Below are 14,916 nucleotides of genomic sequence, written 5' to 3'. Positions count from 1 at the left end.
TACTGTTGGGTTGTATTATACCTTCTATTTGCCCTTATTTTTGTAGGTCGAGATTAGTATTTGCTATGTATCTCCTTTTTGTATATTGATGTGTTATATCTTTGACGTTTTGAGTGCAATGTGATTATTTGTTCTGTCATCTTTTTTTCACAGGCTCTTAGATATATCATTATCTTCAAATACTATGTACATATTCTTAAGTTTTAGGTATCGTAATGACTCGCTATCTCAGACTATAGCGTAAGATTTTGTGTGGTAGGATGCTATAATAAATGTGTAATCCCAATAACTTATCATAATCAAGCATAAATCATCAGCCACACCCAATCACGTGAGAACATGTATGTAAGGGTAGGATACCCTTTCAATGACAATGGGTTCCGGAGAAAACTAATAATTTTGGAAGTGACGAGAAGAATCGAACTTGAGATTGATGGAGAACAACAACGAAAACGGAATCTGGAATGAGAAAAAGCCCATTCATGTTGTTTAATAGCCCTGTCCTAATTCATGGAGGAAAGGAAGGAGTAGGGGAAAAAAGTGTGATCAATAAGGCTTTGGTAAAACCAATCTATTCTTTTTCATTTGTGTTTCTTATATACTACACCACATCCGGCAGATAGCAGCGGTTGATAAATCCGCTGAAAGATAGTGTGCGGCTAAACCCTTAGCAGCGGTTATTAGTAACCGCTGGAACAACCGCTGCTAAATGGTATTTTGCAGCGGAATTATTTTGCAGCGGTTTCATCCGCTACTAAATCGTCAAAATATTATTTAAGGGACAACCGCTGCAAAATGCCATACGTTTACTAATCCTGTTATGAATATAGCAGCGGATTTAAAACCGCTGCCAAATATCGAGTAACACTTTTTTAAAAAAAAAAACCAGAATTTATAATAGAATATGACAACTCTTTTATTCTTTATATGTTCATCCACTCAACTGCGTTAATTTATTAAAATAAGCAACAGCCAATCCAAAAACAACACACGAAACAAAACATAATTAATAAATGCAAAGGTGAATAATTATAACGATAATTTTCATCCAGTGCATCCATTACTGTAAACTACAATAAAGTCAACAAGATAAAAAACTACAAATAAATATCTCAAAAGTCATTACGAAAGTAAATAATAAAAGAGTATTCCAATTACAATACTGATAAATCAAATCATTAGTGCCCACACATCATCTTGCATGGGATGAGGTTGGTGCACTTCTCAAAGAATCCAAACCCGCAGCTATTTCAGGTGGCAAATTACCTCCTTGTTGCTGGATTACGTATGTCAACAAATCTCCCATTGTCTGTATTTTTGCCTTCCCTTCAGCTTCCTCTGTCTCCATTCTCTGTCTCTTTGTCTTTTCCTCTACTGCTGCTGCCTTGAGTTCTGCTGCCTCCGCCTTGAGTTCTGCTACCTCCGCCTTGAGTTTCACAATCTCCATCTGATACTCCTTAATATGTACACCGTAGTCCGACTGCTCTGGAATGTTACGAAAACACCGACTCGGACATGTACCAATACCAAGTCCACGAACTCTTCCTGGGTGCTCCTTTCCAAGCACTTGTGCAAGGGAATCATTCTGTGAAAATTCCTTGCTAGAGGGATCTTGGCTCTCAACAAGTTCAATTGCTTCCTGTAAACATGTGAGGTCCGGATTTACACTAATCTAAATTCAATGATAGTAATTGCAAAGGAAAATTTGAAAAAGTAATGAACATGATTTACCCCAACCAAACGCGCTTCTTCATTCATATACTTTCCATTCTTTTTTTTATGACTCAAGGTCCATCCCTCTCCTCTCCCAATAGGCCTTCCCAGTCGTTGCTCCTATAACAATCATCAACACACATTTGTATTAAACACAACACTGTATTACCAGAAACATGTCAATATTGTTGAACTGAAGTTAAATTAATTACTTTTTCGTGTCTCTTTTTTGCCATCATTTTAGAACCTCCGGTATGTGTGTATTGTTGCTTTGAACGATTAACGGCATTTTTTCTACACTTCTCCTGCACACAAAACAAAAAAAAATAAATGTTATCGGGATAAATTACTACACTGTTAATGATTTTATAAATCAGCCTTGAGCGTACAACTTTAGGAAACAAAAAAAATGATAAGATGATGAAAATTTGGGTAGTAGTTTTTCCACTATCACAATAAATTCAGCATATTTAGTAGTAGTTCATTACCATTTAAAATCGCATACATTGAAATTTCAACTACATATTTGTTACCTTCGTGTCATCGTCCAATCGATATTGAAGAAACTTTTTCCAGTGATTTGCCTCTATTCCTGCTGGCTTACGCTTGATATTTTCCTCAAAAGTTAGTTCTTCGTCATAAACCTTATGGAACAAATAATTTCTTGAATTCCTCCAGCAGTTTCCTATTCTTTGTAAAATTTTCCGCTTTATCCACCCTCTTTTATCATCCTCATAATGGAAGACTCGCTACAAGTAGTTCAAATCAAAAGACAACATATAATAATTAACCACCTCAAAAAGACTTATGTATTATCAAAAGACATACTTTATGACATCAACAATTCTCGACAACAAAATTCACAGAAGTCAACTACAAGAAACCCAACATGCACTATCCTTTTCTAATTTACCAGACTAAAACAAATAAAATAGAAAACCAATTGTGTATCCACCTACTAACGGAGAGTTGCTGCACACAAAAAAACAGCATCCCCATAGAAAGGAAACAATGAAATAATCTCTCAAGAAAAAATTAAAACCACATAAACATTCAAAATTTCAAAGTTAGGATGGTAACATAATTAACTTGTGCAGATGTGTTCCAATTTTATTTTCCTCAGGCATTTTCATCTAACCGAAAATCATAAATAATAGCTAGTCACTCTCTAATTAATAGTAATAGGAGCAGCTTTAACATTCTCATGAGGTTTATAAGTTTCTTCATTATTGTTGTTATTATTATTACTACAATTCTTAGTTACATTGCTATACACGAAGGATCAGATTAATTGGGGATTAAGCTGTATAATTATATAGTGCAATTTAAACTATACAAAAAATTCCTTAGAAATTTATCGAATATTCTATAAAAATTCGTATGGTCGATATCATGTGTGTGCGTCTTAATCTTTCCTTCTATTGTTCATTTAATATGTAAAAAAATAGCAATTTACACCGAGCATTGGTAGCGCCTTACTTTATCAAACAAAAGAGTAAACATTACCTTAACCTGGTCATACGCATGCTCCTTGGAAGCCTTGCTCATTGTCTTCCAACTCTTTGTACAAATTGGTAATTGTTGAAAATCATATCCCAATGTCCCCAAGAACCCGCTCAATAAGCCCGCTGCCTGACCAACTTGTTGCAACTCTCTGTTATGGTGTAGAACGATCTTCTTTCCAGGAGGAAGTGCTAATGCCTCCTTAACAGTCAGCTCCATAGAAGAGATCACACCATTTTCTAACAGCAATGAACAAACTTCAAATGTTAGTTTACTAAGAGAATATAATGCACAGAGAAGAATCGTTACATTTACTAAGAAGCAAGCATCAGAAGAATACTTATGACATCAACAACCCAATAATCAGTGTCCTTTTTTTGCGGTTTACATTGCCTTGACGTTCAATTTCATGTGCGGCAAACATGTTGTCTAGATGGTCATCGAATGACTCGATCTCATCCGCCTCCGGGTCATAGTCTTCATCTTCTGAATGGTCATCTACACCTTCATGTGAATCCGGTGGATGCTTTCTATTTGTCGCAGGAGCTCGAGCGTCCCCAATGTCACTTGATGAAGCCATCCGTGTTTCATTGCGAGGTGGTCGAAAGGGTACAGCGTTAACACGGGATTGTCGAGCACCGTTGCCGGAACGCGTATCATGTGTTCCATCCGTTTGCTAAAAACAAAGTAGTTAGAACATCAAGTGTACATATTGGCATCAGAAGCTCAGCTCGTGTACTATGTACGTGATGAAGTATATCAAGAATGGAGTGTAGTGGTTCATGTAAAACCACGAGACTTGTATGACATGGGAGGAGAGAATGAGGATGTTGAAGCTGCTTTTTCTCCTCAGCCCGGGTTGAACATGTCAGCAGCAGGTGACATCAGTGATTTACAGTTGACAAGAGATGATGATATAGAAGACCCAGTAGCAGATGGTTCTGATAACATAGATTATGTGCCATAGTGAAAATATGGCAAAACATGTGCAGCATTTTCAGAAAAAACTGTGTGTGTTTGATAAGTTTAACAGTGTTTATGATGTGCGCAGTTTGCTGGTTACATTACTATCTGTGTTTTCGTATTTGAATTAAGTTTTCATTTCAAGTTGATTTTCATGAATGCCACCAGTTCCTCATCATCATTGTTATTGTTTTTAACATCCAATAAAGAAAATTATGACATCGAGTAAATTATCTTGAATTACAATATTGTTATCATTGACAAGTATAGTTAATATAAAAAGGTGTTGTAACAGGAGAAATGAAAACGGAGGATTTCTCATCATGCTGTGCAGGCACAACGTTCGATAACAAAATGGCTATGGCCTCTCCATTCTCTTCATTGGAACATGCAATTACGGTTGCCAGAGACATATGGTCCCGTAAGTTGAATGTTAGGTCTTAGTTGGAGGCTTTATCAGGTCGATCTTGTTCTAATGAATACTTGGAAACGGCAAACGAAGCTACTGTGCAGGTATGTTCATTAGCCGTACCCTTAAACACTTGCGTTCAACATTATTTGAAAAATAAGAATTTTAAGTTGCTATATGCTTATGACATTTAATCAGTGATAGTAGTTCCATTAATGCTAAAATTTGTAGGAACTTCATGAATGGGGATCAAGGTACGAGGAGAAATTTGGCTATGTTTTTGTGACATTTGTAGCTGGTAGGACATCTGAAGACATACTTGCTGAATTAAAGGTTGGTAATAAATTTCTAGCACAGTAAGTGAATTACAGAGACACAATATGTTTTACAAAATAGACCATCAACTATACATTTTATTATGGTGCAGATGCGCTTTAATAACTCGCATGGTGTTGAGTTGGAGATTGCTTCAAAAGAGGAATTGAAGTATATAGAACGTGATATTAGAGAGCTTCTTTCCAAGAAATCTGTCCAAACTACTGAAGAAGGAGGCGGTAATAGTTAATTTTGCATTTGTTAATTTTGAAAGTCCTCTTCCCATATTTCCGAAAATTTCTTTCCTTAATAACTAGAATGACTTGGAAGTTATCATTATCTTTTAACTAGATTTATATGTTGTTGATTGCATGTTCATATATTCAGTGTCAGCTGAATATTCAGGCAAAATAGTTGCTGACACTCTAGATGGAGCAGACACTGATTCAGAAGATGATTTAGATGCTATCTCCTCCGGTGGATATGACATCTCCAGGGATGTTGAGCTTAATAGGGTTCCAGAAGAAGACAATAAAACTTTAAACACCCAACACAGAGAAGATGCAGTAATGCTGCAAAAAGGGGTTTCGATCTGAACAAGATACCATGGTTTGGAGATGACTTATCAGATCCGTTATCACGTCACTGCAGCGCTTTTTTGACAGAGTATTTCTGGCCAGGTCAATACGATGTTGATGAGAAATTTTGACTCAAAACTTGTTTGTCTACTTTAGTAATTCTGATTTTTATGCTCCATTGAACTTTGTCTTGACTTAGTGAATTCGGACGTTTACTTGATTTTTATGTTACCAGTTATGGTTAAATACAAACTCAAAATGGCTGATACTACAAGAGAAAACATGATTCGTAAATTCGGTTTTAGTTATTCATGTATAATTTTTTTTAAGTAATGAATTATTTTTTATGTAACACAAAATTGAAAATCCATTTAATGCATTAATTAAGTTGCAGTGTTTGAACCTTATCTTTTCATTAAAAAAAAATAGCGAGGATTAGAACAGTTATAAGAAGGCAATAATGTTTATACAAAAAAAAATTCAAGTTAAAAAAAAATTGCAGCGGTTGGAAAAAAACCGCTGCAAAACGAGTATCAATGTATTCAACAACTGGACATTTAGCAGGGGTTTCAGAAAAACCGCTGCAAAATGAGATTATTTAGCAGCGTCCCCTAAAACCGCCACAAGAACCGCTGCAAAACGGGTGCATCTTGCAGCGGTTACCGAAAAACCGCTGCAAAATAAGCTCATTTGGTAGCGTTCCCTAAAACCGCTACAAGAACCGCTGCTAAATAACCGCCGCTATCTGCCGGTTTTCTTGTAGTTATTAGTGGATCATTTTCATTCTAGTGAACCTACAAATTTGGATGTATTTATTTCACTTTACTGATGATATCATAAGTAGACTTGTGTATTTTCTTTTTTGTTTCCCTTATTTGGTTTTTTCCCTTCAGGTAAGTGCACAAAAGGATCGGAGAAGGAAAAAAAAAGAGATAAGTATGATTTTGGTCCTCAACGTAGAGGCTGAAAATTTATTTCGTTCCTGACCTTTTTTTCGCTATAAAATGATCCCCCAAAGTTTTAGTTTGTTTTAAAATCGTCCTTTTTACTAATTTTATTTTTTTATTACTAAATTATCCCTCATTAAAAAATTATAAAATAAAATAAATATAAAATAAATAAATAAAAAGAAGAAAGAAAGGGATACAGAGAAGGGGGTGGGGAGAGAAAGAAAGGGGGTGAGAAAGAGAGGAGGAGGGGGGAGAGAAGGGGGACCGTGATAAATCCCATATTTAGGGTTTATCTTGTACTTAATTTAGGAGATTTTATGACCTTTTACCCACATTTATTCAATGAAATAGCATTGTTTCATGATTGTCTCCCAATTTGTGCTTAAGTGTGAAAACATGCTTTCTAGGTAGAGGGGAAAGGGCCACCATTGCCGCTCCTCGCCGCCACCGCCACGCCTGCTCCTCGCTACTGGATCTCACTGCAAGGGTTGAGCCGTTTCTGCTCCTCCTCTTCGCCTTCACCGACGTCGCCGCCTCGCCCTCGTGCCAGCGAAACCACCGTCCACCACCTCTTCAGCTCCTCTGCCTTCTGCTTCTACTTCTGCTTCTATTTTTGTTTTTGTTGTTGCTTCACCATTGTTGATTCACCTTTCACAATTGTTGTTGTTAAGTTATTATTGGTGATACTACTTCTGATTATAGTAAATTAGTAATTGCTTCTAATTATAGTAATTGCATAATGATGATTTTTTTTTTGTTTTCTGAGTTCTGAGTTCTGCATTTGGGTTCTTGTTTTTCTGGTTCTTGTTTTTCTTGGTTCTTGGCAATGATGATGATGATTTTTTGGTGTTTCTTCTGATGATGATGTTTCTGGGTTTTTCTTCTTCTCTTCTTCTGGGTTTTTGTTGTTGTTGTTTTTCTGATTTCATTATCTTCTGGGTTCTTGCTTTTGTTGTTGTCCTTCTGCTGATTCCATTATCCAATTGTTGTTATTGTTGTTCTGCTTCTGGTTGTTTGTTTTATTGGTATTGCTTCAGCTTCAGCTTCAACGTCTGGTTCAGCTATTGTTGTTCTGTTCCTGCTTGTGCTTCTGCTTGTGTTTCTGCTGGTGCTTCTGCATGATTTTGGGGAAGAAGGGATAGGGACATTTTAGTCTGAAGGACGGTTTTAAAATAAATTGAAACTTTGGAGACCATTTTGTAGCAAAAAAAAAGGCCAGAAACGAAATAAATTTTCGGCCTCTACATTAGAGACCAAAATCATACTTATCCCAAAAAAAAAAAATTCTAATGCATTCTCTCCCTCCCCAACCCTAATCCTTCCCTCCCCCTCCCTAATCCTAATCCCCCATCTCCAACGCACTTCCCCCTCCTCAATCCAAAATCCCCCTTTCTGAACCCTAATCCCTTTTCTTAACTAATTCTCCAGTAAAACCAAGACAAGCTATTACCTTTACCAGAATTAATTAAAAACCAACATGCTGAAAGCATAGCATATCAGAAGAATACTACAGCATCAGAGTAGTTTTGAAAGAAATGGTGGTTGAAGAGAACAACAGCAACAACAATAATGGTGGGTGGGCACCAATAGGGTCTCCAATGAATGTGAATGTGCAGAGCAGAGATGACTCCCATTTGACCAACTTTGAGAGTTCAGTCAACGCTGTCTTCTTTGGCTTTGTGGCCACTGCCATCCTCATCTCCATGTTCCTTCTCATGGCCATCTTTGAGAGGTTCCTTAGACCCAACAACTCCGATGAATTCTCTCCCTCTGCTCGCCGGACTTCCACTGATCTTGAGCCCCAGATGGCCTTTCCCGGCAAGCTTGGCCACCCTTCACCCAAAAGTGCTTTCTTTCATGCCAAAAGTGCTTTCTTTCTTTGGTGTTTTACTGATTTACTCTTTATTACTCTCACATTTTTCTGAGGAATGCTGATTGTTGCAAAGTGCTATTTTTTACTTCAAAAGTCTTGCCTTTTTTTCTATTCGGGGTAGCTAAATTTGGGTTTTGGATAATTCATGATGAGGATTCTCTGACAAAAGATGAAGATTTAGTTTCCTAATTCTGGTTGGCAATAGCAGTGAAGACGAAGGGGAGATAGAGTTGAGAGTGTGAGATACTGGGTTGGGAAGGGGATTAGGGTTCAGAAAGGGGGATTTTGGATTGAGGAGGGGGAAGTGCGTTGGAGATGGAGGATTAGGATTAGGGAGGGAGAGGGAAAGATTAGGGTTGGGAAGGGGGAGAATGCATTCAGGAAGGGGAAGGGGGGAGTGCGTTGGGGAGGGGGAAGGAGAAGGAGAAGAATTAGGGTGGAGAAGGGTATTTGCCATGTCATCAAAACACAGTGGCCATGTCAGCACTGTGCTTGCCGGAAATGTGCTCCGGTGAACTCGTGGGTACGCTTGTCAAATTTTAAAATCTTTTAAGGACCATTTTGTCAATAACAATAGTGAGGTACCAAAATGTCAGCGTTTGAATCTTTCGGGTACTGATTTGGTCATTACCTCTAATTTAATTAAACATGTGAAATCATATAGCCAATTACATTTTCTATCTTAAAATAACCATGGCAAACGTGAATCCAAATTAAAACACACTGCATGCATTCAAGTAGGATGAGTGTTAATATAAGGGAAGAACTCGAACTAAAAATAAAAGACAGTTACGTTTTAAGTTGAAGTAGTGAATTGATAGAAGTGCGTGTGCACGTGCAGACATGTGTTTGAATATGTGGAAGCCCGCATATGAATATTATGCACACGTGCTCACATGCTGTTGTGAATCCTAATCCAGATAGTAGAGTAAATTCTTGAAAAGGAGAGAAGGAAGAAGGTGATTGCATGTGGACACTCATTCATAAAATCCCAGTCAAGTCATAGTGCACTGCGCCCCAAAAAAAATTTTACAGTAGTAGTGTCCATTATTATTGTTGTAATTCTGGCAAAAGCTAAGGCAATTGTGATTTGTATTTTAATTATTTCCCTATGCATGCATAGTTATAGAATCTCTTGGTGGTGGTTTGAATTAGATTCGGAGGATGAGACTACTGAGTACTGACAGAAAAAAACAAGCGGCACATTTTGAATGAATGGCAGTAGAAAACATAAAGGATGGAGAGGGATATGTTTGCAGTAGAGAGAGCATTAATTAAATATTGTTTAATGGTGACACATGATGGGCATAAGGGGAAGGGCAACTGGGGTTCCTGGACAATATAATTCCTTTCCCCATTGGAACGACGACATTAAATCACGTACATTTACTACTCTCTCTTCTTGAAGAACAACCTCCCACATACACCCCCACCACCCCGGGCCCCTTGCACATTGCAAATGAATGGAAACAAGACAGCAAGTAATGCTAATCTCCAAGTAGTAATGTAATAATATTAATGATAAGGTGTTTTAAGTTAATAGTAGCTACTAATGGTAATAATAGATGGTGCAGTGTGTGTAGTCGGTTTTGTTAAGAAGAGGGTACTACACTACACACTACACACTACACACTACATAGTACAGAGTGCCTGGCTGTCCAGCATGTGATGTGATGAAATAAAAGGGGATGCACTCACTCACTCAGAACATTGCTATATTTAAGTGTAACCCACCCCCAACTGGCACTCACTTAGCTTCATTCATTTCATTCTTCGAATGGGAGTGAGGACAAAAGCAGTTTTCTCTCTTGGTTTTGAACTACACTAGTCTCTCCAACTTGGTGCTTCAGCTCTCTTAATCTTATGCTATATATATAAACATAACATAACATGCACCCTTTCACCACTTGTCTTGTCTTTCCATCATATATATAATATAGTACACATACACCACGCACCCCGCCCACTACGCTAGCTGAGATGATGAATGCACTGCCGTCAGAATGCAGCAGCGGTTGCGAATCCGGTTGGACTCTATACCTGGAGGAGCCCTCTTTCCTCAATGCTTCCACTTCCACTCCCTTTCTGCCTCAAGAGCACCACAAGATGAAACCCAAAACTAGTGTGCCACAAGAAGAAGATGACTTGTCCATGCTTTCTGATGCTTCCTCTGGGCCTCCACCTCCGGCGGCCCATCAGAGAACTATAAAGAGGCAGAAACTAGCTGTTAAAGAGAAGCGACACCACCTCCCTTCTTTTCTCGACGATGACGACGAAGACACTGCCAGCTCTCCTCTCTGTGACTTCTCCATCGTCAGTACTAGCTAGCTCATTCTCCCTTTTCATTCCTTTTACTGCAAAAATTAATACTCATTTTGTTTTCCAGAACAATGTTACTACTTTCACCAACCAACAAACTTCCCAAGACAGTGTGCTAGAGCTAGATTACTCACACGGTTTCTCCGCAACTTATTTTGAGGTACGTACTTGCCCGCTTCCCATCTCCTTAATTAACGAATTGTTTCTCTTCATCACTAGCTGCTAATATTTTTTGTTCTTGCAATAATAATGCAGGGGAGAATAAGAATGACATCTTCCTTGCAAACAGTCTCTATCAGGAAATGAAGTCAGGCTAAATGAAAGCGCTATTCAACTGCATTCTCTCTCTATCTTGACCACATGGAGAGAAAGGGGATGGAAATGAAGATCCAGAATCATGCACGGATCAGATGGAGCTAGCGTGTACAAGGAATTATATTTCATCACAAAACATATCCTGTTATTTCCTTTTTATTTTTTATTTTTTAACAAGCCAAAGAGAATCAAAGGGAATTTTAGAAATAAACCTTTTTTTCTTACTTTTGTGGTCTTTGGTAATTTAATTCTCGTGAATGAATAGTGATTAGTCAATAGTGCGTGCGTGTGCACACAAGCTAAGATGACTAAGTATGGCAGGCTCATGTGCTGAAGCCTCGTACCAAATTTATATCACCAAATAAAATTAAATTAAAGCAAAGCAGTAGCAGCGGCACTTACCCAACAAAAAAGATATTTAATTCCTCAAAGAATTAACCTCACTGTGAAATGGAACTCTTTCCACATGAAGCGCTACAGCTGCAACTTGCAAACGCCTAGTTAGTTAGGTTTGAGTAAAGTGCTGTGTATCTTGTGTCCGTATTCAGAATTCATGTGAGCATAGATACCCGCTTTCACTCAATGCTTTGGAAATGTTAAATAAATTTCTATATATGCAACCTCGGCCTTTGCGACCTCTGAGGTGCTCCACTTCCACAGTTCACATCTATAATTCTATACTGTGTCCTAAAGTATTGGCTCTGTAGGACACCACAGAATTATGATCAAATGCACATCTAAAAATACTTAATGCAGTCGCTAATGCACAAAACCACATACATGGTGTAGCATTTGGTTTTTGTTCTAAGATTAAAAAAAATACATTCAAATAGTAGGAGGAGGCTATACGGCTTCGAAGAGAGATTGAAACCAAATTAAGTTTTTGTATTGTGTTTGGTATAAAATGTAATGAAGTAAGTTATGTTTCAATATCATTTTCTGTTTAAAAAAGTTTAGATGACTAGTACTTTTAATAAAATTTAGCTAGCACTTAATCAATAAAAGAAAAATGAATAATCTCATACTATTAAATGTAATCTCACACCATTAAAAATATTAATGATGATTAATTGATGACTACAAATCACAAAACCTGGTCTCTAAAATTTCCATGGCCCCGAGTCCCCATTTTGTCATTTTGTAGAAATAAGAATTGAAATTTCAATTTTAATCTCTCGGATCACCAAATGCAATATTCAATCTTAAGTCTCAAAATACAAATGCAGTCTATCGAATCAGGATGTTTATGTTCGTTTAGTAGAACGAATAAATTAACAAGTAAAAGGCTTAACCGATATTAACCGCCATGCAGTCTTCTGAAAGTTAGAAGGAGAATGCGAATGCAGGTGTTGGCATTACTACCAAATCTTTTCACAATGCCCCGTTTTGTTCAGCATGTCAACTTTTTCTCGTTTGGAAGGATTCCCCATTGCTCGTTCCAACTCTGTTTGCTGTCATCCCACAATTGCGTATCCTGCTTTCATTCTTTTTAATATTCCCCTTCATTTCCTCCTCATATTAAAATATGCGTGTGGGAGCCTAGTATCATTAATGGGGAGAACATTTCTCGCCTTCAAACAGAGAAGAGGTAGGCAAGGGGCTTTTGTTGCTCCACAAAACACGCTTCGTGTTTGATCTCATCTTATATCTGTGGCAACACTCCCTGCATCTCTGCCGCTTCTAACTTGTCTTCCTATGCTATACTTTAATTTAAAAAAAAAGTGAGAAACTAAGCAAATCTAAAGCAACAATTCATGTTTTTCCTTATTCGGACGCATGGCATGGAGACAACCTTCCATCCCAGGCTAAATACTGCTCAGTGCTCCCCAAGTTAGCCGATGTCTCTCTCTGCACAATGAGTCTTTCTTCGTGTGGTCTTGTGTAAGATTTTCACATTAATTAAAAAAATAGAACTCGTATGATATATAAAAATGTAAGATTTCATTTCCTTGTATTGAAATGAAGTGACATTATAAAACAATTTACAATAGAAATCCAATGAAGTTGAGTGACAAATTATCCACAATAACTAGTCTGATAACAACTATCCACTATAATTTTTCACTTACCCGAATTTTTATTCCCTAAGATTATCAAATTACTTTACCCTATTGGCGTACAGAAATTATTTCCTAAAATGTAAACAATTACATATAAACTATATCATTAAGAATAAATTTAATTTTGATGCATAAATAGCATAAACAAATTTATATGAGAAATTCTCCACATACAAGCATTTTTTTATACAAGTTATTATATTAACGCGCTTGAACGTTACTATACGTTCTTCTTTCTCTTCCTCTTCTTCTTCTTTTCTTTCGTTTCTTGCTTTCTCTTTCTCCTTCTTCAACCGTTACTGCACAATTTCACTGCACCGTCTTCTTCTTCTTCTTGCTGCACATTCTTCTTCCTCTTCCTCCTCTTCTTCTTCTTCTTTTCTTTCGTTTTTTGCCTTCTCTTTCTCCTTCTTCATTTACGTGCTTTTCTCTTTGTTTTCTTTTTTCGTTATTCTTGATTTCCATTATTTTTTGATATCAAGCTCTGAAATCGTTTTTGAAGAAGAAGAAGTATCAGAAGATGAGGAGGAGAAAGAGAAAGAGTTCTGAATTATGCATAAGGTGTCCTTTGGATGTATTTCTGTAATCGTTTGAGTGTATTTCTGTAATCGTTTGGGTGTATTTCTGAAGTTCCATTATTTTCAAAACGATTTCAAAACTTGATTTTAGAAACCATGAAAATCGAAAAAAAAGAAGCAAGAATACCAGTAATAAACGCAAGTAAAACAACTAATGAAAAGGCAAAGAGAATAACAAAAAAATATCGTTTAGGTGAATTCCTGTAACCGTTTGGGTGTATTTCTGTAATCGTTTGGATGTATTTCTGAAGTTCCATTATTTTCAAAACGATTTCAAAACTTGATTTCAGAAACCATGAAAATCGAAAAAAAAGAAGCAAGAATACCAGTAATAAACGCAAGTAAAACAATTAATGAAAAGGCAAAGAGAATAACGAAGAAATACATGGAGGAAGAGGAGTCGTTCATAATCCACGGTGAGTGAAGAAGAGGAAGAGGAAGAGGAAGAGGAAGAGGAAGATGAGTCGTTCATAATCCACGGTGAGTGTAGTGCTTTGGAAACTGAATAACGCATTAAAAGACCCTAATGTATAGCAACTTGTAAAACTTGTAAGTCAAAAAGACTTGTATGTGTAGCAAGCCTCAATTTATATTGTCATACAATCAGATTTTAAATTATCATTTAAATAATAAAATATAAGTTTAAATTCTAAATAAAAATCGTTTCGAAGATTCAATTGTACCAATTACTTCTTTAAAATTGGTAAAAGCGCAAGATGTTAGTCTCCAACTAGTCTTATGATAATAGCGCGTTGACATGGCACAATGATGTAGATCTTTAGTGACATGTTAATGTGAATGGTTATACACGTGTCACAATGTTATTTGATCACGTATTGACTTGTACTACATGTCACAATATTATTTAATTACGTATCATCCGTTATGTCATCATTGTAGATGTATCAAATTAATTCCTGACTTTGTATTTAATAACTCATTTTAATCTCTGAAATTGAACGTCGTATACCAAATTAGTCTCCATAAATTTTTCTCATTTTTTTATACATTTAACACTCTTAATATATTTAAATGCACTAATTTTAATTCTATTTTTTTATATTGTTCAAATACTAGTTCTTTAATAAATTTTCACGTGTTTATTTGACTCATAATCATACTATTACACATTGTCAAACCATAATATTAACACGTATTACTAAAAGTCTATGTCAGCCACATTAGCATACCGTTAACGAAAAATAGAACAGAGACTAACATAGTGTATTTTTGCCAATCTCTAAAACATTTGATACAATTGAAATTTCAAAGACGATTTTGGTATATGATGTAGATCAATTTCAGAGATCACTTTATGGATTTATCCGCACCAAACTTTT

At 36.6% G+C, this 14,916-nt stretch overlaps 3 protein-coding genes across 3 annotated transcripts; 2 read left to right on the top strand and 1 right to left on the bottom strand.

Moving 5' to 3' along the window:
* Window positions 1,193–3,796, bottom strand: LOC107640346. The gene is made up of 6 exons (XM_016343871.1): window positions 3,610–3,796; window positions 3,220–3,455; window positions 2,247–2,462; window positions 1,926–2,018; window positions 1,732–1,833; window positions 1,193–1,639 (listed from the first exon to the last, which is right to left on the bottom strand). The coding sequence occupies exons 1-6, from the start codon at window positions 3,794–3,796 to the stop codon at window positions 1,193–1,195; spliced, it is 1,281 nt and encodes a 426-aa protein (XP_016199357.1).
* Window positions 7,847–8,356, top strand: LOC107640345. Its single transcript, XM_016343870.2, has one exon. The coding sequence runs from the start codon at window positions 7,967–7,969 to the stop codon at window positions 8,354–8,356; it is 390 nt and encodes a 129-aa protein (XP_016199356.1). The 5' UTR covers window positions 7,847–7,966.
* Window positions 9,789–11,164, top strand: LOC107641756. The gene is made up of 3 exons (XM_016345224.2): window positions 9,789–10,617; window positions 10,691–10,783; window positions 10,879–11,164. The coding sequence occupies exons 1-3, from the start codon at window positions 10,285–10,287 to the stop codon at window positions 10,927–10,929; spliced, it is 477 nt and encodes a 158-aa protein (XP_016200710.1). The 5' UTR covers window positions 9,789–10,284; the 3' UTR covers window positions 10,930–11,164.

The sequence above is a fragment of the Arachis ipaensis genome, chromosome B05 (assembly GCF_000816755.2).
Source record: "Arachis ipaensis cultivar K30076 chromosome B05, Araip1.1, whole genome shotgun sequence".
Lineage (NCBI taxonomy): Eukaryota > Viridiplantae > Streptophyta > Magnoliopsida > Fabales > Fabaceae > Arachis > Arachis ipaensis.
Note: the sequence above shows the minus strand (reverse complement) of the source record. Positions and strands in the feature narration are given on the sequence as shown.